Source organism: Coccinella septempunctata, chromosome X (assembly GCF_907165205.1).
Source record: "Coccinella septempunctata chromosome X, icCocSept1.1, whole genome shotgun sequence".
In the NCBI taxonomy this organism is placed as follows: domain Eukaryota; kingdom Metazoa; phylum Arthropoda; class Insecta; order Coleoptera; family Coccinellidae; genus Coccinella; species Coccinella septempunctata.
The window spans coordinates 23,286,550-23,310,952 of record NC_058198.1 but is presented as its reverse complement, the minus strand read 5'-3'; the positions used below and the strand labels follow the sequence as shown (position 1 = coordinate 23,310,952).

Genomic DNA, 24,403 nt, shown 5'->3' with positions numbered 1-24,403 from the left:
ATCAACATTCAATTACATATAACATAAAATATATAGATATGATCTTTTTCGCAAATTAACAAATCATTCGAAATACCATAATATCCAATGCTATCGATATCTAATTTATACAATGTACCACGAAAATATCGATAATAAGTGAAAATCGAAAATGTTACTCTTACCAATCTCAAAAACGTTATGGAATGAATACTAAAAACTATCATATGTTGAACGTTTTTTTCCTTTAAAAAAACCTGGCGTAGGAATATCACATCTGCCTATATGCGCAACCAATCGAATATTCTTTATTCGTGATAACGGAACTCGGCGCCTTCCACTTCGAATACGCATAAGTATGTAATATTATTTCATCATTGAAATTCATATTATTATTTCTTATTACTCAACATTTCTATAGCAATTCGATAATTTCATATTTACATATAAACTGTCGTGAAATTTCCAACGGAAAACCATAAAATTAATAGATCTACTTTTCGCGAATTATACCGTGTTTTCGTTGTGACGCATAAAACGTAATAATCTTCTTCTTCTTCGTAACAACAATCCAAACGTTTCTAACGCACAGAACAATTTTTTATTCCATAATGTAAAAGATTCCATTATTCAAACGCAACTTATTATTTATAAATGTTCGAACGGCAAACGAACGGTCTCTGAACGATCCGAACGGGACACCGCCTCCGACTCTCATCACAAAACAACCCCATTTCCAATTTAACAATAAGCGCATCCAACATTTTCGCCTTTAACTACAACGCAACTGACGATAATAAATAGACAAACTAACTTGTTGTTATTGTTTCCATTATTATTATAGATCCTTGAATATAATATACGTAAACTTTCTACTCTTCATTTAGGATAACGTTTTAATAGTAGAACTATAACGAAGACGATGAGATAATCGTTAATCGCTTCCCGAAGCAGGATAGAATTAAACGCAAAGTATCTTTTTTTCATTTTATTTGTATTTCCTACATTATCATTTTTTCGTTTTCCTTGTCCTCGAACGCCGACGACGAAAACTGCGATAGCAACAGCGTCTCCCTTCCCGCCAAAGAACACGCACTCTTCACCAACACCGAGCATTGAACAGAATGTAATTACAACTGCATATAGATATTAGAATCTTCATCCATCAACTGCTCCCATCGTTTCATTCCATTCAAGTCTATTGGAATGTGGTATCTTGAAACGTAACGTACATTTCCTCCATCTGAAAATAAACACCACTCTTATATATCCTTAAAACACAAAAAATACAGACAAATCGACCGTGATCTACAAGAAATGTTCAATAGGTTACTTCATAAATAATCCTTCATCCACTGTTACACTGAATATCCACCAGTTTAGAAAGACATCCAAGAATAACCTAATTGGAAAGATAAAGACACAAACTCACCCTAAAATGGCATCCTATGATTACATAAGCCAACAACCATGTATATAGATGTTAGAATCTTCATCTATCAACTGCTTCCATCGTTTCATCCCATTCCAGTCTATTGGAATGTGCGATCTTAAAACATAACGTACATTTCCTCCATCTGAAAATAAACACCACTCTTATATATCCTTAAAACACAAAAAATACAGACAAATCGACCGTGATCTACAAGAAATGTTCAATTGGTTACTCCATAAATGATCCTTCATCCACTGTTACACTGCATATCCACCAGTTTAGAAAGACATCAAAGAATAACCTAATTGGACAAGTACAGACACAAACTCACCCTAAAATGGCATCCTATGATTACATAAGCCAACAACAATGTATATAGATGTTAGAATCTTCATCTATCAACTGCTCCCATTGTTTCCTTCCATGCCAATCTATTGGAATGTGGGATCTTAAAACATAACGTACATTTCCTCCATCTGAAAATAAACACCACTCTTATATATCCTTAAAACACAAAAAATACAGACAAATCGACCGTGATCTACAAGAAATGTTCAATTGGTTACTCCATAAATGATCCTTCATCCACTGTTACACTGCATATCCACCAGTTTAGAAAGACATCAAAGAATAACCTAATTGGACAAGTACAGACACAAACTCACCCTAAAATGGAATCCTATGATTACATAAGCCAACAACCATGTATATAGATGTTAGAATCTTCATCTATCAACTGCTCCCATCCTTTCATTCCATGCCAGTCTATTGGAATGTGCGATCTTAAAACGTAACGTACATTTCCTCCATCTGAAAATAAACACCACTCTTATATATCCTTAAAACACAAAAACTACAGACAAATCGACCGTGATCTACAAGAAATGTTCAATAGGTTACTTCATAAATAATCCTTCATCCACTGTTACACTGAATATCCACCAGTTTAGAAAGACATCAAAGAATACCCTATTTGGAAAGATAAAGACACAAACTCACCCTAAAATGGCATCCTATGATTACATAAGCCAACAACAATGTATATAGATGTTAGAATCTTCATCTATCAACTGCTCCCATTGTTTCCTTCCATGCCAGTCTATTGGAATGTGGGATCTTAAAACATAACGTACATTTCCTCCATCTGAAAATAAACACCACTCTTATATATCCTTAAAACACAAAAAATACAGACAAATCGACCGTGATCTACAAGAAATGTTCAATTGGTTACTCCATAAATGATCCTTCATCCACTGTTACACTGCATATCCACCAGTTTAGAACGACATCAAAGAATAACCTAATTGGAAAAGTACAGACACAAACTCACCCTAAAATGGCATCCTATGATTACATAAGCCAACAACAATGTATATAGATGTTCGAATCTTCATCTATCAACTGCTCCCATCGCTTCATTCCATACCAGTCTATTGGAAGGTGCGATCTTAAAACGTAACGTACATTTCCTCCATCTGAAAATACACACCACTCTTATATATCCTTAAAACACAAAACATACAGACAAATCGACCGTGATCTACAAGAAATGTTCAATAGATACCTCCCTAAATGATCCTTCAGCACGTGTTACACTAAATTTCCACAAATGCGAAAGGACATCAACAAATCACCACAGAACTTTATGCAAATAGCCTCATTTCCTCGGTTTAATATGGAACTGTATGGACACTCACAGAGGTCCACATCGTAAACACAGAAACGCATAAAGAAAAGGAGTCTCTGCAGAAACCCAGCGTATGGTCCGTATATACCTATCAATAAACTTTCTTTAGTTCACTGATACACATTTGGTAACCGAAAGTTACCAGAGCGGTTACTCTGGTGACTGATATTGACCACATTGTCAGTAATTCGACATATACGGACCGCCCACCGTATATTAGCAAAGAGGTTCCTCTTTGATATTAGTGATCTGTGCCACTCACTTACTAACCAGACGTAACCCAAATGTATATACTGCCCACAGCCCCCGATTAGTTGAAACCAGGATATACATTTTATGTCTCTGGTTGAAACCCTACTTCTTATCGCAACCGAAGGGACTATAACATACAGAACACCTAGGCATATTTCCTCATTGAAGCATTATTCCATACACCAATTCCACCCTACTCCTAATCGGCTGCTTTTTCCATATGTAACAATTACAATGGAACACCACAATCTCCCAATCGACAATAAGCGCATCCACCATTTCTGTCTATACACACAAACGTAATAATCCATCAATTGCCTATTACTATATATATATATATATATATCAGACATAAAATTGACATGTCCCCAGTTCCTCCACTTAATTACTTATCGACATACTTACCTACCAATATATGTATAATACTTCAATAGAACATAACGCGATATTGAACTGATTATTTGCATCGTCCTTATGTCAACGTACGTGAACGCTTTCTCGACTCAAGGATATAGGAAAAAGGATTGTACAATCGACCGTTTTCTCTCGTACAACGATACCATTAATCAAAAAACAATATCTTTTTAATAATTTTATTATTTTTTTTACACCATTTGCTGCACGGCGGCCGTCTCCACCTCCACAGCCGCCGTCCCCACCTCCTCGGCCACCGACCCCATCTCCACGTCCGCCGTCGCCTCTTCCATCGGCGGCGCCGCCGCCTCCCCAACCGGCGTTGGCGGTGGCGCCGCTACGGAGGAGTGGCCGGCCTCCACCGCCCTCTCCTCCCGTGGCGCCTCTACGGTGGAGAGACCGGCCTCCACCGCCCTCGCCTCCCTCCTCCTGCTCCGCCACCTATATCTCCTGATGGAGCCGCGGCCCGCCCGACCCCGGCCGTAGCCGCGACTCCAGCCGCGGCGTTGTCCGCGGCGGTGACCCCGTGGATACTGCAAAATGAACAATGATAAATAACACACGTACAAATTATGCAACGTATAGTTAGTAGAAAAACTGTTATTCTTTATTTTCTGAAACGTTCTAAACGGTGTACGCACTCCCAATCTGTGGAACACAGCACATACCACAAATTACGCAGAACTAAATCGTTTATATAAATACTTATTAACTATTATTTCTCCACAGATTGGAAATGAAAACCCTAAGACGCATCCGGAAATGCCAACTCTTCTTGTAGCATCCACTTCAATCGATATCTTTTTTCGTTAATACGCAATTCATTACTTGATTCGCAATAAAAGACTAATATGTATTCGAAACACTACCAATCGCTTATATAAAATAGAATTGTATCACAGACTGCAACTGCCGATGATACAACAGATAAACAACACAAACATTATATTATATTATAATATTCCATTAATAAACTTGCGCACGACAAAATACTAAATAACGAAATAAACCAATAAGTGACCCTATATACTTACGTAGGGGGTCACCGCCACCACCGCCTCCATGATACGCAACAGTCTCGAGTGATCCTCTAGCTGCCTCTGTAATAAATAAACGAACACTACTATTTGTGTATCGCATTACATAATATCCAACGACACAATAATCGATCATGTATCGAAAAATAATAACTCAGAAAAAATAGAAAAAGAAAAAAACTTTCAATCAGAGATAGATAAATAGATAGAGACCATACGCCAAATTTCTTTCACAATACATGAAGGATTCATTTCAAATACTTTTCGAATTTATCGATTCGTCCGTCCACAAAATCGATTTATATTAATACTCGTACGAATACAAATAAAGAACTATTACGTTAATAATACGAAACTTTTATATTACTTACTCTCTCCATATTCCTTTGTTTTCGATTACCAACTCTGTAACAGAACATTCCATATGTGAAAAACTTAATAACTTTATACCAAACTTAACGTTATAATAACATCGACTCGATTGCATTTAGATATACATTTTTACTTTACCCACGAATAAATTCTTATAGATCCTGAATCAACATTCAATTACATATAACATAAAATATATAGATATGATCTTTTTCGCAAATTAACAAATCATTCGAAATACCATAATATCCAATGCTATCGATATCTAATTTATACAATGTACCACGAAAATATCGATAATAAGTGAAAATCGAAAATGGTACTCTTACCAATCTCAAAAACGTTATGGAATGAATGCTAAAAACTATCATACGTTAAACGTTTTTTCCTTTAAAAAAAACCTGGCGTAGGAATATCACATCTGCCTATATGCGCGACCAATCGAATATTCTTTATTCGTGATAACGGAACTCGGCGCCTTCCAATTCGAATACGCATAAGTATGTAATATTATTTCATCATTGAAATTCATATTATTATTTCTTATTACTCAACATTTCTATAGCAATTCGATAATTTCATATTTACATATAAACTGTCGTGAAATTTCCAACGGAAAACCATAAAATTAATAGATCTACTTTTCGCGAATTATACCGTGTTTTCGTTGTGACGCATAAAACGTAATAATCTTCTTCTTCTTCTTCGTAAAAACAATCAAAACGTTTCTAACGCACAGAACAATTTTTTATTCCATAATGTAAAAGATTACATTATTCAAACGCAACTTATTATTTATAAACGTTCGAACGGCAAGCGAACGGTCTCTGAACGATCCGCCGCCTCCGACTCTCATCACGAAACAACCCCATTTCCAATTTAACAATAAGCGCATCCAACATTTTCGCCTTTAACTACAACGGAACTGACGATAATACATAGACAAACTAACTTCTTGTTATTGTTGCAATTATTATTGTAGATCCTTGAATAACATATACGTATACTTTCTACTCTTCATTTAGGATAACGTTTTAATAGAAGAACTATAACGACGACGACAAGATACTCGTTAACCGCTTCCCGAAGCAGGATAGAATTAAACACAAAGTATTTTTTTTCCATTTTATTTGTATTTCCTACATCGTCATTTTTTCTTTCTCCTTATCCTCGAACGGCGACGACGGAAGCAGCGATGGCGACAGCGTCTCCCTTCCCGCCGAAGAACACGCACTCTCCACCGAAACTGAGCATACGTATTACGTACCTTATACCGAAGGAGGGCAATAAAACTGACCCCGACCTCCCATCTATGTACAAACTGTTCACTGGGGTAATGAGTAAACACCTAGGGGAAAACAACTTGATGGCGGCTGAGCAAAGAGGATTCCGAAGAGGCGCAAGATCATCAAAAGATTTGCTGGTTGTCGATTACATCCTGACAAAACAAGCTAGAAGGAAGCTCAGAAATATTTCTGTTGCCTGTATTGATTACCGCAAGGCTTTTGACACAGTTCCAACTTTACGGTATCAGAACGATTCGAAGTATTGATCTAAGAAATAAGACTTTTCAAAGTAAAGTAAATAATTTATCAAAACCTCACATCAATTAATTAAATATTCAAATTGTTCACCATTAGCTTCCATACAATGAAATAAGTTTTGTTCGAAACGATGGCGCACATTTTACAGCATTTCTGGAGTGATATGACGACATTCATTCACTATACGTCTTCTTAAATCTTCTATGGCATCGAACTGTGTAGAGTAAATTTTACTCTTCAAGTGGCCCCAAAGAAAGAAATCTAGTGGTGACAGATCTGGCGATCTGGCTGGCCATTCAGTGGGACCCCTTCTTCCAATCCACCGATTTGGAAATCTTTGATCCAGATATTCTCGAACTGGTAAGGCGTAGTGTGGAGGAGCTCCACAATCTGATCTTCCACATAATTTCCAGCATTGTTTTCAATAATTTCCATCAAAATTGAATCAATGTGATTTTCCAATAAGTCCAAATACATATCTGCAGTAAGACTACCAGGTAAAAAGAACGGGCCGACAATGTTGTCACCAAATATTCCAGCCCAAACATTGAGTTTTTGTGGTTGTTGAGTATAAACTTCGTGGAACAATCTCGGATTAGCATCGGCCCAATAACGACAATTGTGTCGATTTACTGTGCCGTTTAGAAAGAACGAACACTCATCGGAGAAACAAACATTGTACAGATAATTGGGATTAGCAGTTACTCGTTCACTCATTGTATCACAAAATTCAATACGACGGTCAAAATCATCTTCGTTTAGTGCGTGTGAAAGATGGATTTTGTAAGGATGGAATTTATGATGCTTCAAAATATTTGCAATTCGAGTTCGTGTAAAACCAGATTTATGTGCTAGCTGCCTCGTACTCGTCATTGGATTCAGAGCAATCTGTCCAAGAACAGCTACTTCAGCTGCTTCATTTCTTTCCATGTTTCGTTTTTTATTACCCGGTTTCTTGAAACTTTGACACTAATTCCAAAACATACTTCCTATTAACATGTTTATCTAAATGTCGTTGATTGAAGAATTCTGCGGTTCTATTCGCACATTGATTGTTTGCAAAAAAAAGTGAAATTATTTCCACCCGCTCTGCAATTGAATAAACCATGTCGAACAATGAATTAGAACACATACAAGTCTAGATTCAAAACTAAGAATAATTCACATGTCAAAGAACCAGTAAGCCAACTCAATGATCTGTTCGTAATAAATAAAAAATTATCGATTCACATTTTTTTGAGAAAGATATGAATTCAATAATCAACAAAATGAAAACATTATTGAAGCCAACTGAGAAAACACTTCATAATTAAGTCGAAAATTTTTTCACGAATTGGGACTGGAATATTTCTGTGGCATCATTAATGATTTGATTTTCTTACCTGGTAATCTGATTAGAGATATGTACGTATATGGACTTTTTGGAGATTTCTATCGATCAAGTGTTACCGCATGTTATTGGAAATACTGCAAATTATATCGAAGATAATTTAGATTGAGTTTCAGCAAAATTGAGCTCCTTCGCAATACGTTTTGTTTGTTCGACATCTTGATCAAAGATTTCTATGTCAGTGGATTGGAGGAAGGAAGCCGCAGTAATGGTTGTTTTGAAGCTCAAAACGTCGATTTTTCACAAAAAAACACTACAAGTGCCATGAAAGCACCACTTCATTTTCAAATACTTAGTTAAGAATATTTCGAGAACTAATGCATAAAATGAAAAAACAATTACTATGCTGAAATCAGTATAAAAATACCTTTCAAATGAGGTATCACTCACCCCATCTTCCCTATTCAAAAATTGGGGGTGAGGGTTGTAGTAGCAAGGGTTGAAGCGCAATGCATCCGTAACCTACATCTTAAGTTGTCCCCCTCGAAACAGAAATCGACCTGTCCAAGCATTTCTATCGAAAAAATTTATTTCGTCTGTAATCTCGTCTGTTTCGTTTTCAAATGGCCACCCTGTATAACAGAAATGATCCAAAAAGCAGCTTGGGAAATCGGAGTGCTTTCCCCACAACAAGAAAAAATAATTTCGAAACAGAAGTACCTCTGCAAATCAGAGAAATATTGACCGAGAAATAGATGACGTTATCCCATTGACAAGACGATATTCAATCGACTCACCAGAAAACTGCGTAAAATACTTCATGAACATTTCAATTCAAAATTCCAAAATCATCTCCAATAGATCGATGATAATAACGGCCACATCTGAGAATCCGCGAAGAAGCTGAAGAGACCTGTTCACGCAAAGTGAACGCGTTTCAATTAATGATTAATTTTTCTATCTAAGTTTAATAATTAATAATAATAATGTATTCAATTGAGAATCAATAAATATTGCGATTCATATAATAATGATATAAGCCTCCTAAATAAAAATCAACTGTGTCAGATGATATGAAACACACAATAATATTAATAATTCTATTCAGTATTTTCTATACACAAAGATGTATTATGTAGGGAATAGGGTGAGCAAGCGGTGCGGAAGCAGAAGTGGGATGTAACATGCTTTGAAACAGAACCTGTGTGGGATCCAAAAGATCAATAAGATCTGACAAATGTGCGAAAATGTGAAAGCAACCAAAGCTGCATGCGGAAAGCGGCGGTTCGGATGAAGCAAGAGTGAAAGCGGAAATATACAATACTTATAAATAGTGACATGGGGTAACATGGGCAAGCTGATTATGCAAAGTGGATATGTGTGAACACCCTTATTAACTGATGTACATCAGGAAAGGATGGTAGGCGATGTAACCAAATTGAAGAGAACGAACCATAGACGTTCGATCTCCTCAACGTGCCGATGCCCAGTCCGGCATTTCACTCAGCGGAAGCATTAAAACAATGCACTCTTGAATAAACAGAAACGAACACATTTATAGTTTCGTTACATCCCCCTCCTTCTTCGGCTAGAAACGATAAAACGAGTTTTCTCTTTTCGTTAGTTCTGAAAACAAACAGGAATGGAAGAATTATTCATTAACAAAATTTATTCTACATTCCACATCGTGGATCCTGACGCCGTCATTCTGATTAAGTCGCACTGGACACCCTGGGATGTGGTGCGTTGCCTTGAAGTCTCCTCCTCCTTTCCGGTCAGGTTCATAGGATTTGGACACCCACATCTCCTGGAAAGGATTCCAACCAGTCCACACCGAGAACTGAAGCTTACTGTGGTTCTTGGGGATGTGCGGCGGTCATGGCCGAGATAGCCACACCTCCAACAAAGCGGGTATCTTTCCTCGGTTTTGGCGGAGCTTTTTCCTCCTACTTCGAATTCTCCTCCTTGTGGAGCAGCAGGATCCCGTTTCTCATTTCTCCTGAAATCGGTTGAGTAAGGGACTTAGAAAAGAACCAGAACTGCTAGACGTTGCTATAATGCAGACAACAGAGTAAATAAATATAAAAGAGGAGAAAAAAAAAAAGGAAAAAATATCATTCATTTCGTTTTCGTGAAGGTAGCTCGGACAGCATCCTGCCGTGGTGGAGGCGTTGGTGGTAGTGGGCTGATGGGCCTTACCGTCAAGTATTTTCATTAACGGTATTGAGTTGGTATAAGGAAGTTTGAACTGATGACCCATGTTGAGAGATCACTGAACATTTTTCGGTATGGACAGATCAGAAGAATTTACAATCCATTTGTTAGATGTAGTCTCAGCATCTGTAGACACTTGTACATTGAGTTATTTGTTTAATTTGATAATTTGCTCATTTCTAATTTGATGGTATTTGAGACCATGAAATTTAGGCATTCTATAAGAGAAAGAAAGAAATGAATCCTCGGCTACCTCTCCCTTAAGTTTGAACCTTATCAATTTTCTGAGAAAATTGATAAGGATTTATATTAAAAAACCACTCGAAATCACATTATGAACCTAACCAACACTTATGTACCCCTCAGCGGTCCTATCAAAGTCGGCTGATCCGAAATGCCCTATAGAATGAATTATAAAAATTCTGCCAGTCCCATTGATTCAATAAAAAAATAATGTTTTGAATATTAATCATGCAGAAAGAGGAATACGATATAACCAAAGAGTTCATACTCTTCGATATAATCATCATCACGTTGAAAAGCGACCATTTTTCTTGAAATATTGTCCAAAGTTCTCACTTGTAATGGGCTTTCTTTTCTCACAAAATAAACTTGAATGTCTGATGAATCCCACGAACTATATGGACGAGCAAAATAATCAGAAGTTTCTCTAAATACTTTTTGATACAAAGATACTTCTTTGAAAGTAAATTGATAACTTTCATTATGTTTCCATTTTTCAGTGAACGAAATGAATCCCCTGACTTTTTCATATTGATAGTAAAAAAGTCAAATCTGACCTCACTCACATTGGATAGAGTATTCTTCTATAGTAGGGCCATCATTACGAGAACGTTCACACTTCATACCTCCTTTTTTTTTGCAAGTGGAATTTTCATCATTTCATACAATCTTTTCATGATTTCGGCTGGGTTTTTCACCATGTCTTTTAGAACTTGCATAAAATTTTCAAATGGAAATGCACTGTAGCTATGCAGTTTACCAAACACTTTCACATCTGGGACATCTCCAACTGATAAAACATCGCACCATTCAGCATTGAACATCATCTCATACATTGTAACAAAATTAGCTTTCCTAAAGTTAAATTCTTAAGGGGAATTATTATTACTTACACCAAAACTTCGACCACGCATGATCTAAGCCTTGTAGTTGAAATGAATAGGTGGATGATAAGGATCAACGTTAACGAGAGAGAAGGCATCATCAGCAAGAATACAGTGAGCATCAGAAAAAACAAGATCCAGCAATCTACCATTACAATTTAAAATGTGGTTTACCTGTTTGAGATCTAACATTTGCGAGAACATCTTTAAAGCTCTACTTCTACAATCATCAAGAGAATCTTCAACATACAATGGGGCATTAAAGTCACCAACAATGAGCAAATGCTTGTCCAATAGAACATTCTGCGAAGACAATATATCAAGAAAAACTTCATAATCACTAGTATCAGTACTTGGCGGTATATAAACTACAACTACAAATAAATGAGTTGACTTCAATTTAACCCTACAACATACCATGTCAATCGAGGGAATAACACTTCGTAAATTCGGAAAATCAACCCGAACTGCATTCAGTCTATTATGAGCTGCCAGGAGTCCGCCTCCACCCCTAGTTGGTTTCATTGTTAAACCATTTATTTAAGAATATTTTGATAGCGTACGGCTGGCTCCACATTGGAACCGTAGCATGAAAGATTTGAAGAATTTTCTGATGAAATCTCTCCATGACATTTTCTCATCAGGCATTGAATTGATTCTTCGATTCTCTTCAAAATGAGCGGAGATTAGGAATCTAATCCTCCGTTTTTTCTGGAGCGGAGGGTACGGTTGTTCCGTCTTCCTTTTTAGGAGTATCTCCGTTTTTGGTCGAATCAATCGAATCAGTCTTTTGTTCGGTTTTTGAAGGACAGTCGGCTATCAGATGATCCTCGCTGCTGCAGTTGTGGCATCTTTTGGGCTGAGGCCCAAGGGAGCATTTTGCTGCGATGTGGTTGGCGAATTGGCCACAGTTGTAACACCTTGAAAACATTTCTTCATTTATTCATGATTCAAACTCAAAGGAAGAAAACGTTTATTTGGTATATTCAAAATCTCCTTCAAAACTCCTTTTTATATAATAATAATATATAATTATATATATTATAATATATATATATATTATAATAATATAATAATTATATATAATAATAATTTTACTTTTTCAACTCATCAGTTGTGTATAGATATATGTATAAAAGTTTCACTTTTTTTACCTGATGCACAAACATATCCTGGCCACCATCGTTGGGAGTGATGAAACCCAATCCTTTGGCAACATTTAACCATTTGCACTTTCCTCGCCTTCTCCCAAAACTAGTCTCGGAACCACCCTGGCTTGCATTTCCACCTTCAGAACCTAGAAGAGAATTAAAATCTTGATTTGTTGACTAGATGTTTTTCCAGTGGCTGAAGCAGCTAATTTCAATATTGGTCACACTTCAAGGTCTTGTTTGAGGAAAACTGGTAGTCCGAAATATTTGCATCTAGTCTGTCATCTAGTCTTGCGAAATTAAATGCTCTGAAGCGTTTATATCAACCATTTTTCTGAAATTTTCGATCCCATGGAAGGAAAACCTCTATAACATTTTTTCATAATTGGTCTATTTCAGAGTCGTTAGTGGCCTACTTGTGTTCTTCGTGAATCTAGTCCAAGTTAACAAGGCCAGGTAAAAAACCTCTATATGAAATAGAAGAGCGATAATACGTTTTCACCGGTGACAATGGCCTGTTTGAGGATACGAAATAAGGGTTACGGCTTGCGAGGGTAGTTTTGGTATTTTTTGCTATAATACTTCCCGGTTGGGTGACTATGGCAGTGGCGTGCTTTAGATCGCTATGCAAGGATCAGCATATATGAATTCGTTTATGTATCACGGCACAAATATAATGCCTACCAATAAATGGTTGGAGTTTTATATTTTTTTCATTTCAACCCTTTGACGCCATTTATTCAAGAATATTTTGATAGCGTACGGCTGGCTCCACGTTGAAACGGTAGTATATCACGTGATTAGAAACGCGAATAATTTTCAAGAATTTTTCACTGAGGAATTCCAGGAGAGATGCGGACCGTTTGAAGCTAATGCATAATCTCCAAGAACTCGGGCGGTACGGTTTAGGAAAGGCAGGGTAAAAAAGGGGTAACAAAGGAAAATACCCGGGTGGTGTGTAGGATGGGCCGTTTGAAGCTAACATCGTACACTCCCGCACACTCGCGGCGGAACCTACCTGACAAGGGTGTGAGATGGGCCGTTTCAAGCTAACATCGTAAACTCAACCTGTTTCACATCATCTGGTACATTTTTTTATACAATATTTTGAGGTTTTCTTCGTTTCTCTTTGATGTTAACATGGTTCTCCTTGTTTTCTTTCAATTGAGTATTGTCATTGAGTATTAATACACAATGGTATTGTTGAAATTTTATGTTGCATTTATAACAAATGTTCAATCGACCCTTCCTCTTACTTCTTGTAGATATTTCTCTTCATATTTATATTCTTCTTCTTTGAAAAGTTATCCTGCTCTCTTACATCCTCCGGCCTTTTTTTTCGTCTATAAGGTTTTGAGGTGTTCTCCGTTTCTCGTCTTTTACATCATCTGGCACATTTTTTTTTATATAATATTTTGAGGTTCTCCCGTTTCTCGTTGATATTACTTGGATCTCCTTGTGGTTTTTCAATATTTCGTATTGTCATTGAGTATTAATGCTCAAAGGTATTGTTGAAATTTTATGTTGCATTTATAACAAATGTTCAATCGACCCTTCCTCTTACTTCTTGTAGATATTTCTCTTCATATTTATATTCTTCTTCTTTGAAAAGTTATCCTGCTCTCTTACATCCTCCGGCCTTTTTTTTCGTCTATAAGGTTTTGAGGTGTTCTCCATTTCTCGTCGATCATGGAGAAATGGTCTTTTACATCATCTGGCACATTTTTTTTTATACAATATTTTGAGGTTCTCCCGTTTCTCGTTGATATTTACATGGATCTCCTTGTGGTTTTTCAATATTTCGTATTGTCATTGAGTATTAATGCTCAAAGGTATTGTTGAAATTTTATGTTGCATTTATAACAAATGTTCAATCGACCCTTCCTCTTACTTCTTGTAGATATTTCTCTTCATATTTATATTCTTCTTCTTTGAAAAGTTATCCTGCTCTCTTACATCCTCCGGCCTTTTTTTTCGTCTATAAGGTTTTGAGGTGTTCTCCGTTTCTCGTCGATCATGGAGCAATGGTCTTTTACATCATCTGGCACATTTTTTTTATACAATATTTTGAGGTTCTCCCGTTTCTCGTTGATATTTACATGGATCTCCTTGTGGTTTTTCAATATTTCGTATTGTCATTGAGTATTAATGCTCAAAGGTATTGTTGAAATTTTATGTTGCATTTAACAAATGTTTCAAGCTCACCTCTCACTTCTTGTAGGTATTTCTCTCTAACAATAATTACCATCGATTTCAAGTAACAATATCCATGATGTTAACAACAATCATGAATATATCTTACCTTGGGTTATTTCTCAATTGCGTCATTTCGACACACGTCTCATCGGCACTCTCCTTCAGATTTGTTAGTAAGAGTTGAAATCTTTCTTTTCATATCTTATTCAGAGGTGAACTTTTCGAAATATGAGGGGTTTCCTACTAATTTCTATTCGATTATCGGATTCTCAATAATTCTCCTTATTTCTCTGCCTACAATCTCAAATGTTCAGATGTTCAGATTTTTGTATTCAAACAGTTCCATAGATATTTCTGGAAAATGTTGTATTACTACCATTGATTCAAGGTTATAATTCCATAGTGAAGTCAAAGTTACAACAAAGTCAGTCGCTCAGAGATTGATACGAATCGAGGGCGAGAAAATATTACATCGAATGGAAATAAAAAATAAAAAAAAATTGATAATAATTAATACTGGAAGAAGAATAAGAAGAAAATATATTCATTGCTGCAGCAAATGTCTAATCACTTGCGTCTTTCCGCGATCTACATTTTATGTAGACATAACCCTTTATGCATCCATTAGTAGTTGAATGGGGTATTTTTTCTTCTTTTGTTTTTGATGGATCGGATCATGAAGAACTGCGGGTTGAGGGATTTGTAAGTTGCTTGGTCTGCTCACAAGTGTCTTTCTTGAGGTTTGAAATCTACCTAGGCTTGGATCTATCCTCATATTTTCTTAGAGCAGTTCATATAGTGGATTCGTTGGATGGCGTATTTAACTCAGTGTTATCATGCTACTACGTTCTCGTACTTCGATATTTTTAGAAGTGGGTCTTCTACTGTTTTTATAATATATTCGAATATTATGAAACTCTAGAACAGGTCGAGCAGTTCAAATACTTGGGAAGCTTCATAAATACTAGGGCTAACCTTGACACGGAAATACACAACCGTATCAATTCGGCATCACGGGCATTCTGGAAGCTGAAGGACAGAGTGTTCCAAAATCACGACCTCAATCTGAAGACCAAGACAGCTGTTTACAGAGCAGTGGTCCTCCCAACGCTTCTTTACGGAAGCGAAAGCTGGACTCCCTACAGGCGACATATTAAACAGCTTGAACAAACGCAACAACGTCATCTAAGACAGATAATGCACATCAGATGGTTCCACAAAGTTTCGAATGCAGAAGTCTTGCAGCGCGCGAGTTGTACAACAGTTGAGACTCAAGTAACGAGGGCCCGACTCAGATGGAGCGGCCACATTCTGAGGATGCAAGACACAAGACTCCCCAAAATAGCTCTATACGGCGAACTTACTGAGGGAGCCCAGAAACCAGGAGGCCAGTATAAGCGGTTTGAGGATACACTACATCAATCCCCAAAATCAGTTAATGCTAATCATAACTGGGAACAACTAGCGTTAGACAGGTCACAGTGGAGGTCTTTGGTCCACAGTTATAGTGGAGAATCGAGAAGGATACAGCGGCGGCCAGATCTGGTTGGAGACTATCCATGCCCTGAGTGTGGAAGGATCTGCAGGTCACGGTTGGGTCTCTTTAGTCACAGGAGGGCACACAGTCGCAACTAGCACTAAGAAGTTACAAGTCTGTTCGAATTTTTTTTTTTTCTTCTTCTTTTTGTAGATTTATTCCCGGTAACGGGATACAGCAATGAATGATGAATATATTCGATGTCCATATTCTAATATCGGTCAGTATATGGTTTGGTAGATTCTTGAAGCTGTAGCGTGATTCATGTCTCATTATATACTGTAATTCCTGAGTATTTTGCTTGTTGGCTGGTATTAAATTGTGTTTTCGCATTTTGACTGATGAATGATTCGTCTGATATTTTGTGAAAAAATATTATTAGTTTAGATTGGTCAGGTTTCGGTAGTATTCTCCATTTTTTCGTCCATGTCCTGATTTTGTTAAGTAAGTTTTTCAAGTTCTCCATAGTATATTTCAGAATCTGCTGTGCGTTATGAGTGCTGTATCATCAGCGTATTTCAGGATGCAATTCTCCAGTTCTTCTGTTTCTTTATATCGTGTACATAAATATTATATAAAAGTGGTAACAATAGAGAGCTAACAATACATCTTAAGAATTCAACGATCATTTTGCTAACGATGTGAAGTCTTCTTCAGGTTACAATATTTGTTGAAAACTTATTTGAAATTTAGATTTCACTTCATTGAGGAGCCACATTGTGAAAAACACGTTTTGATCAACTGAATTTTGTAGTAATCTTATTTTCATTGAACCGAAAATCCATTCCCAAGTATAGATCAAACCAATCTTTAATTGGAATTTTCATTTTTATGTTTCAAGGTAAATCTTTCATTGCTTTTCTGTCTTTTTAACTTGCCTAATGCGCATTGATAATTGAACATATTTTACATTAAGTCAATTTTGTTGTCATTGTTGAATTAATTTTTATAACTTCTCGAAAATTTTCGATTTAAATATTATATAAAGTGTGAAGCATTGTTAGATAGATAGAGATTTAGAGTTAGGCTGAGTATTTAAAGACAAAAATTACGATAGTCTAGTATCTAGTAGATATGTGGAGAAGGATATGTGGGTGTAAATATAAAAATTATTAATATGTATAGGGTTAGCTTATTCTTCTATTTTTAATTGTTTCCTCCTTGGTTCAGACCTTCAAAAGAAAAGAAAGAAGCCCACCTTTATTTCGATATTGTCTTAAATCATCAGGCATTCAAATTACCTGGCGCCCCTCAGTTACAATTGAAAATTGGTTTTAAATTGAGGGTTGTAATGTATGGTGATATAAAATGATTAAAAAACGATCTGACTTGACGTATCACTTTTAATCTCTTTGATTGCTACAATACCACTGATTTTCATATTGAGTACAATTGTACTAATAACGATTCTAGTGGGGATTTGGCGCATGACATAAATGTTTATAAAAATATATTACGAGGGTGAAGAACCTACCCTTTGTGAGCTAGATGGTTACCCTTTTGTCAACGGGTCATTCTTTTTTTCCTGATTAAAATGAAATTCATTAGGGTGTATTTCTGCAAGTATATATTCTTCAAGCTTTCACGTTTTCGGCTACTATGAGTTTATTCCACAAATATGCCCATTATCTGAATTGTGCAGTGATGGTAGAAAATATGAACTTCTACCACCTCGATGTTAATTTTCACTAGTTTAGATACTCTTCATTGACATTGGTATTGAAGATGGTTACCCCATAGTAGCCGAAAACGTTTTAATAGGAAGCTTAAAGAATATATAGTTGCAGAATTACACCTTATATAATAATTAGTTTGTCATTCTCATCGATAAAAAAAAATTTATGATATTAAGTCTGAGTGTGTTGTAGGATATAGGACAAAAACACAACTGGATTCTTTTACTCTATATTCGGCGACGTTTCGCAGTATTATTTCAACTGCTCCTTCAAGCCTCTATAAAATATAACATCCTTAAGTCATTTAGAATAACATCTTCCACTACAATCATCTAAAAAATCTCGTTAGAGCCAATCGGCATTTGATCATCAACGTGTTTTACTTCTAGAATTTTCAATTACTTGAATTGAAAATTAATTGAAAATATATGATAAGCCATTCGAAAAACTTGTTGGGAGTTAATGGTGATGGAAATGGTTCGGAACTGCAGGAGGCAATAATTTGGAGATGGACAGGGTGAAAATTGTGGGTGACTTCTATATTCCAGATCTTCAGACTCTGTATCAAAGTAATCTCCGTACTCGTTTGAAGAACCGTTTCTTCAGTTTTCTTGAATATTGTTAAATGAGACAATATAATAATGTGATAAACCATAGGAATAGACTGCTTGACTTAGTTTTATCATCAGATGGATTAAATTGTAAAGTGCAACTTGATGAAGACCCACTGGTGCCAATTGATCCGCATCACCCAGGACTTGTTGTAAAGCTGCCGCTATGCCCACTTATTGTCAAAAACTTCTCTTCTAATTCCAAAAGGTATGACTTTAAAAAGTTGAATGTGCAGGACTTTTGTCAACTCTTACATAAGGTAGATTGGAAGCAACAGTTGGGTAATGTCAAAAATGTGGATCATGCTTTTAATATTTTTAATGATATTGTTCAAATGTAATAATGAATAATAATGAAATTGAAACTAAAGATCATTACTTTACATTGTATAAAAAATACAGGTCACATTTTCATCTTGAACGCTTCAAATGTTCAAGACATGTGGTGTGGTATTCATGTGGTACTCGGGCTTCTTATAAGGAGTTTCTTCAGAAATCTGAAAATGATGAAAAGGTATCCATGTAGTTCTTCGAAATTCTTATAAATTCAAAGAGAAGCGTATCTCGAATACCTGATGAAATGTATTTTAGAAGAAAAACCCTCAAGGCTCCTAAGGGTATTGTTGATTCTTTTTTGCTTTGAATTTTAAATATGTGTATTTTAACAATAGTTTGAACTGCAATGCAAATAGTAGATCTCGGCAGGTTGTACATTCCAGTCAAATTTTGCATTTGAAAAATATTACTGAAGACCTGATTATATAAGCGTCGAAAAAACTGAAGAAAGAATTGACTGTTGTTCCGGATAGTATTTCAGTTAAGGTTAAAATTTGCCCGTCCTTTATCTATAATATATAATTTGATGTTGAGTTCTGGTGTTTTTCAGAAAGTATGGAAGGTTTCTCATAAATGTACGCAGACTTCAGCAAGGCTTTCGATCGAGTGTTACACCGAAGACTTCTGGAGAAGCTCTCCTGCTTTGGCATTTCGGGCGTTCATCTTTCACTTCTTGAGTCTTATCCCACGGATCGTCTGCAATTCATCGAATATGAGGGGGTAAAGTTATTTGAATTTATGGCAAATTCTAGCTGCTAGATTACTTGAGAGCGGACGAAACTGAACTGAATCGAGCTTTTTAAAACGTTTTGAAAAAGGCTTCGTAAACTTTATTCGGCGTCGATGAGTGTTTACACCGCCTAGCATATTGCGTGCATTGTTGGCAAACAGTGCCTTATAATGAAACATTACTTTACCGGCATGTGGCGAAATGAGCTCGAGCTCTCTGAAACGTTCGAAAACAGGGTTTGCGAACTCTGTTCGGCACTGATGACTGTTTACACCGCCCGTACTACTGTTTGCAATCAGTGTTCGCGAATAATGCTCGTTTGGTATAAATGCGCCTTTAGACGAATTTGAATATTTTTTACTCAGGAAGATTCGAGAAATTAATGATCTCACCTTTATTTACAAAGTTATTCATCGACAGATTGATTATTCATCTACCTTGCTGGCGTTGGTAGACTTCTATGTCCCCCGTATTATATCAATTTTTCATTTAATTTTTCACATGTTCCTCATTCTCGGGTCCACTTTTACTGTCCGCTAACATCAATGTACAGAAGTTGCAATGGACTTAGGAATTCCGTTATATTTTTTTTTGTCATTAAGTAGGTTTGGAGAATCTGTATCTAGGGAACTACAGAATTTATGTTAATTTCTTCATTTTCTACTCAAAAAATCATTTATATTGTCACTGAAATTTTGTGTTCACCTGTAATTGGGCCTCTGGACTGTTGAATGTAAATGAATGATAAATAGATAAATAAAACTAAATATGTTTCCATCTTCAATGTAACGAATCTCACAGAACTCACTCCGATATTGAATTTCGGTTCCTTAAAAAAACCGTTAACCGTTACCGTTAACAAACAAGGTTATTTCCGGAAAATTATTTTATAAATAACTTATAGAAATAATAAATGAAACAGGCCCCAAAATAAATCCCCGAGCTACTTCCATAGTGACAGGGGTCGTGTTAGAGTACGTATCACCGGTGTAGACCACCTATCACTCGAGAAGGACTCGACCATACTCAAAGCAGCCTGATCAAACCCATATTTTTTTAGTTTGGAGAAAACCTTATTGTGGGCTACACAGTCAAACGCTTGTGTCAAATCAGCAAAGGTAGCAAGACGGTACTCCTTATTTTCGAAGCTCTCAAGAGTAGAGTTGACAAAATCTATAATAGTTTCAATCGAGTTTTGGTTCTTACTAAAACGAAACTGTCGGCTGGTGAGTAGATTATTAATCACAAAGAAGCCAACAATCTGTAAATACATTGCTTTTTCCAATATTCTAGAAGAAATTGGCTCTAGTGGAATGTGTACATATTCTGAGTTTTAGTAACAACAAACATTTTTCTACGCTACATTGATATCCACCGAAATGTGAAAAAAAGAATAGGTACAAACCTCATCCTTGGTCATAGAAATTAGATCAGCAGTAACTCTCTTCATATATGTCAAGGGCTGACCATGTTCAGCAAGTAGAAGACTACATTTGAGATCATCATTAGATTCTTCTATTAAGAAGTTTTTCTCTTTCTACCTCTCTTTGTTGGGTTGTTCAGTGGTATTTTATGGGTTACTTCTTGCAATTCAACCAAAGAGTTGTTTGGTAGACCAAAATGAAGAGCACCAATGTCTTTCTATTTTTATTCCCAAAGCAACTTTCACAAATTTCAGCGTAATTATAAAGTATTCAATGAGACAGTGATTTTTCTACGTTCCCTTTAATGAATGAAAATTCTATCATATGAAACAATATATGCAATCGAGAACCTCTGCTTATCGCTCCGAACGTATGTTTTCAAGACCTGTGTTATTTTTGTCGATTGTAAATAATTCCTATATAAATTCATTCAGGATTTGCAGTAGAAATTCAACAAATAAAATAAAATTCATGTTTTCACAACATTCTGCCCCCTTGAAGCATTTGCTTCAATGATATTAATTAATGGGTAGGGGACAAAGTTTAGTAATTGGGCGTACAAAAATTCCACTTCGTGTTTTTAGTTCTACTACTCTTACTCGACCATCGGAACCCGGAAGCACTTTGATAATCCTTGCAAGGGGCCATTTCAACGGTGGTAGGTTCTCTTCCTTGATGAGTACTAACGTGTTCTCCCTTACATCTGCTACCGACTGATGCCATTTTGATCTAGTATGCAGCTGATGAAGATATTCAATTGACCATCTTTTCCAAAAATTTTGAGAAATCTTCTGACACAATGTCCAATACTTCAACCTATTATCAGGAATATCCGTGATATCCCTTTCCGGCAATGCCATCAGCGGTTGGCCTATTAGGAAATGGCCTGGGGTGCAATTGCCGACAGGTGAGCTTACCAACTACTCACCAGGCCCAACTCCCCCAAAAAGCTCCCTCGAGCTTTTACACCACCTCGATAGACGAGCTTTCGAGCTTTGAGCTTTTTGAGCTTTGAGCTTTTTTGAGCTTTTGCATTTTTGCGAAATGGGGGAGCTTTGAGCTTTCGAGCTTTGGGACCGGAGCTTTTTCGTGCACCTCGCAGTCCGACCACCTGACTGCGTATAAACGCTACGCCATTGCCAAGATCCGGCTGCGTATACACCGCCGACGCATTTTTAATGGCAAACATGGATTACTTCAGTTTCCATTGATTTCCACTCCACCTATGGGAATTCAAGCGAGCGTTTTGGGCCTAAACTCTGCGTAAAGGACCCATAATTGAATATACAGCACCAAAATGACCATTGGACCTTGGACTTCACCGGCACATTTTCATTCCTTCTGATGCCCGTTTTGTGAATTGGCGGAGGCGCCGGGGTCTACACATCAAAAATGGAAATGGTTGCAGAAAGCGGTATTTTTGGGCAGATCCAGGTGCAGAAACATCACTGGCGGCGGTATGCGGTCCACCCTCGACATCCCATATTAGAAGGAGGGCTGTGTTTCGGGCACTAATCGACAGGTGTGTTTTTTAATTGTATTTTTTTTTCAGTCGAGACGAGAGAGTTTCTTTATTCCGTCTGACGACACTTGTTATTATAATGCCTTTCCCATGTGTCTGCGGGAAGTCTTACACCACGCAAAGAAACCTCAAAGACCATCAAAGGAGGTTTTGTAGGGGACCCCCTACCGGCAACGAAGGAGTCTGTCCGGTGTGCAGAAATGACTACTCCTCTTATCAATCAATGAGGCAACACATGCGCCAGGCGCACCCGGACGATTATAATGTAGATCTGGCAACCGAGGTGGAATCAAAGTCCAGGAGAATACCATGGACCGCGGGTGAATTAGAGGAGATGGCACGGCTCGAAATCGAGTATGAAGGAGACGACCTGCTTGGTCATTTGGTCGAGCGTCTTGGGAGACCAAGGGAGGGGATTAGGAAGAAAAGATATGGCCAGCAATATCAGGAAACCCTGGGACGTCTCCAAAGAACTAATGACGATGGGGAAATTGTCACCCTCTTCTCAGAGTCTCCATCAGACACTGAAAACTCAGAGTCTGAGGCGGAAGGCGATATTGGCGGCACTTTTGGCGCGGCTGATGATGAAGGCGCTGATGGTTCCGAAGAGCTGAACCAGGAGGAAAGTAGGATTCTTCAAGATCCTGTTCTGCAGCACATCCTCACCTTGTGCACTGACTCGGAAGATCTTGAGGCAATTGCCATCTGCCAAAAAGTATGCACTAAAGGTGACGGGTACGAACAGGAGTTCGACTGCTGGGTGGAACAAATCTGCCACGAATTTGGGAAGTCCAAAAAAACCGGACATCAGAAAAGGGTACAAAAACCAACTTTGACCCCAGGAGGCAAGCGGCGACTCAGAGCGCAACTGTATAAGTATATGCAGCATAAATATAACACCAACAGGAAAGATCTTGCCAACGAAATCCTCGATGATATTGATGCTGCCAACACCGAAATCAAACCAAAGCCTGAAGACATCCAGAGGCACTTCGAGGAAATATTCTCGGCAGAATCCCCACAGGACGAAAATCCCATCTATGATTTCGCGCAGTCACCTTGCGAAATATATTCCCCCATTACCCAAGCCAACATCGAGGAAGCAATAAGTAAGATGGGAAAGACATCTGGTGGCCCTGACGGGATTGATTCTACTAGGTTAAAAACGATCCCAACCTCCAAGCTTGAAATACTATGCAATTTAATGCTGTATTCCAAGTACATCCCCAGGCCATTGAGAAAGAGCAGGACGATTCTCATTCCCAAAACATCTGGGAACTTAGAGGAGGTAGGGAACTGGAGACCCATAACCATCTCCTCTATACTAATACGTCTGCTCAATGGCATTATTGCCAAACGGCTATCAAGTACCATCAAACTTGACGAGTGCCAGCGCGGCTTCACCAGCTTGGACGGATGTTTCGCCAACAATATTACCCTGCAATCTATCATCAAGCAGAGGAGACTACAAGGCCGCCCGTTCACAATACTGACATTGGACATTCAGAAGGCTTTTGACCGGATCTCCCACCACACGATCCGGAGGGCACTCAGAAGATTCAGGGTGGACGCCAATACTACAGAATACATCATGGCAACCTATTTCGACCAGTCCACCGTGATTTCTTGCAATGGTGAGGAAATCGTCACTCTGTCCCTTAAGAGAGGCGTTAAGCAGGGAGATCCCCTAGCTCCGATCATATTCAACATGATCATGGACGAGCTCATCGCCAGCCTGAGAATAAGGAGAGGAATACAGCTAGGGAATCTGAACATCTCGGTATTGGGATATGCCGACGACCTCCTTCTCCTGGCTGAAAACACCA

General features: G+C 37.5%; 2 protein-coding genes and 2 long non-coding RNA genes across 4 annotated transcripts; 1 reads left to right on the top strand and 3 right to left on the bottom strand.

Annotated features, from left to right (window-relative positions):
- Nucleotides 1-1,402: 1,402 nt before the first annotated feature.
- Nucleotides 1,403-2,892, bottom strand: LOC123321663. Its single transcript, XR_006538904.1, has 4 exons — nucleotides 2,748-2,892; nucleotides 2,414-2,558; nucleotides 1,746-2,224; nucleotides 1,403-1,556 (listed from the first exon to the last, which is right to left on the bottom strand). It is a non-coding gene; the product is annotated as an uncharacterized LOC123321663 (long non-coding RNA).
- A 1,043-nt stretch (nucleotides 2,893-3,935) lies between these two features.
- On the bottom strand, nucleotides 3,936-6,487 carry LOC123321662. Its single transcript, XM_044909389.1, has 2 exons — nucleotides 4,805-6,487; nucleotides 3,936-4,303 (listed from the first exon to the last, which is right to left on the bottom strand). Exons 1-2 carry the CDS (start codon nucleotides 4,832-4,834, stop codon nucleotides 3,962-3,964), a joined length of 372 nt encoding a protein of 123 aa, XP_044765324.1. The 5' UTR covers nucleotides 4,835-6,487; the 3' UTR covers nucleotides 3,936-3,961.
- Nucleotides 6,488-11,993: 5,506 nt separating this feature from the next.
- LOC123322412 (protein lin-28 homolog) lies at nucleotides 11,994-13,281 on the bottom strand. The gene is made up of 3 exons (XM_044910359.1): nucleotides 13,269-13,281; nucleotides 12,493-12,691; nucleotides 11,994-12,314 (listed from the first exon to the last, which is right to left on the bottom strand). The coding sequence occupies exons 1-3, from the start codon at nucleotides 13,279-13,281 to the stop codon at nucleotides 12,089-12,091; spliced, it is 438 nt and encodes a 145-aa protein (XP_044766294.1). The 3' UTR covers nucleotides 11,994-12,088.
- Nucleotides 13,282-13,722: 441 nt separating this feature from the next.
- Nucleotides 13,723-14,866, top strand: LOC123322060. The gene is made up of 2 exons (XR_006539038.1): nucleotides 13,723-13,903; nucleotides 14,539-14,866. It is a non-coding gene; the product is annotated as an uncharacterized LOC123322060 (long non-coding RNA).
- The last annotated feature ends 9,537 nt before the right edge of the window (nucleotides 14,867-24,403 follow it).

Coding starts and splice junctions, on each gene's coding strand:
- LOC123321662 (XM_044909389.1), bottom strand. CDS start 4,834: ATGGAGGCGGTGGTGGCGGTGACCCCCTAC. Junction 4,304..4,804: donor TGGTGGCGGTGACCCCCTAC/GTAAGTATATAG, acceptor TTCATTTTGCAG/TATCCACGGGGTCACCGCCG.
- LOC123322412 (XM_044910359.1), bottom strand. Junction 12,315..12,492: donor ACAACTGATGAGTTGAAAAA/GTAAAATTATTA, acceptor AATGTTTTCAAG/GTGTTACAACTGTGGCCAAT.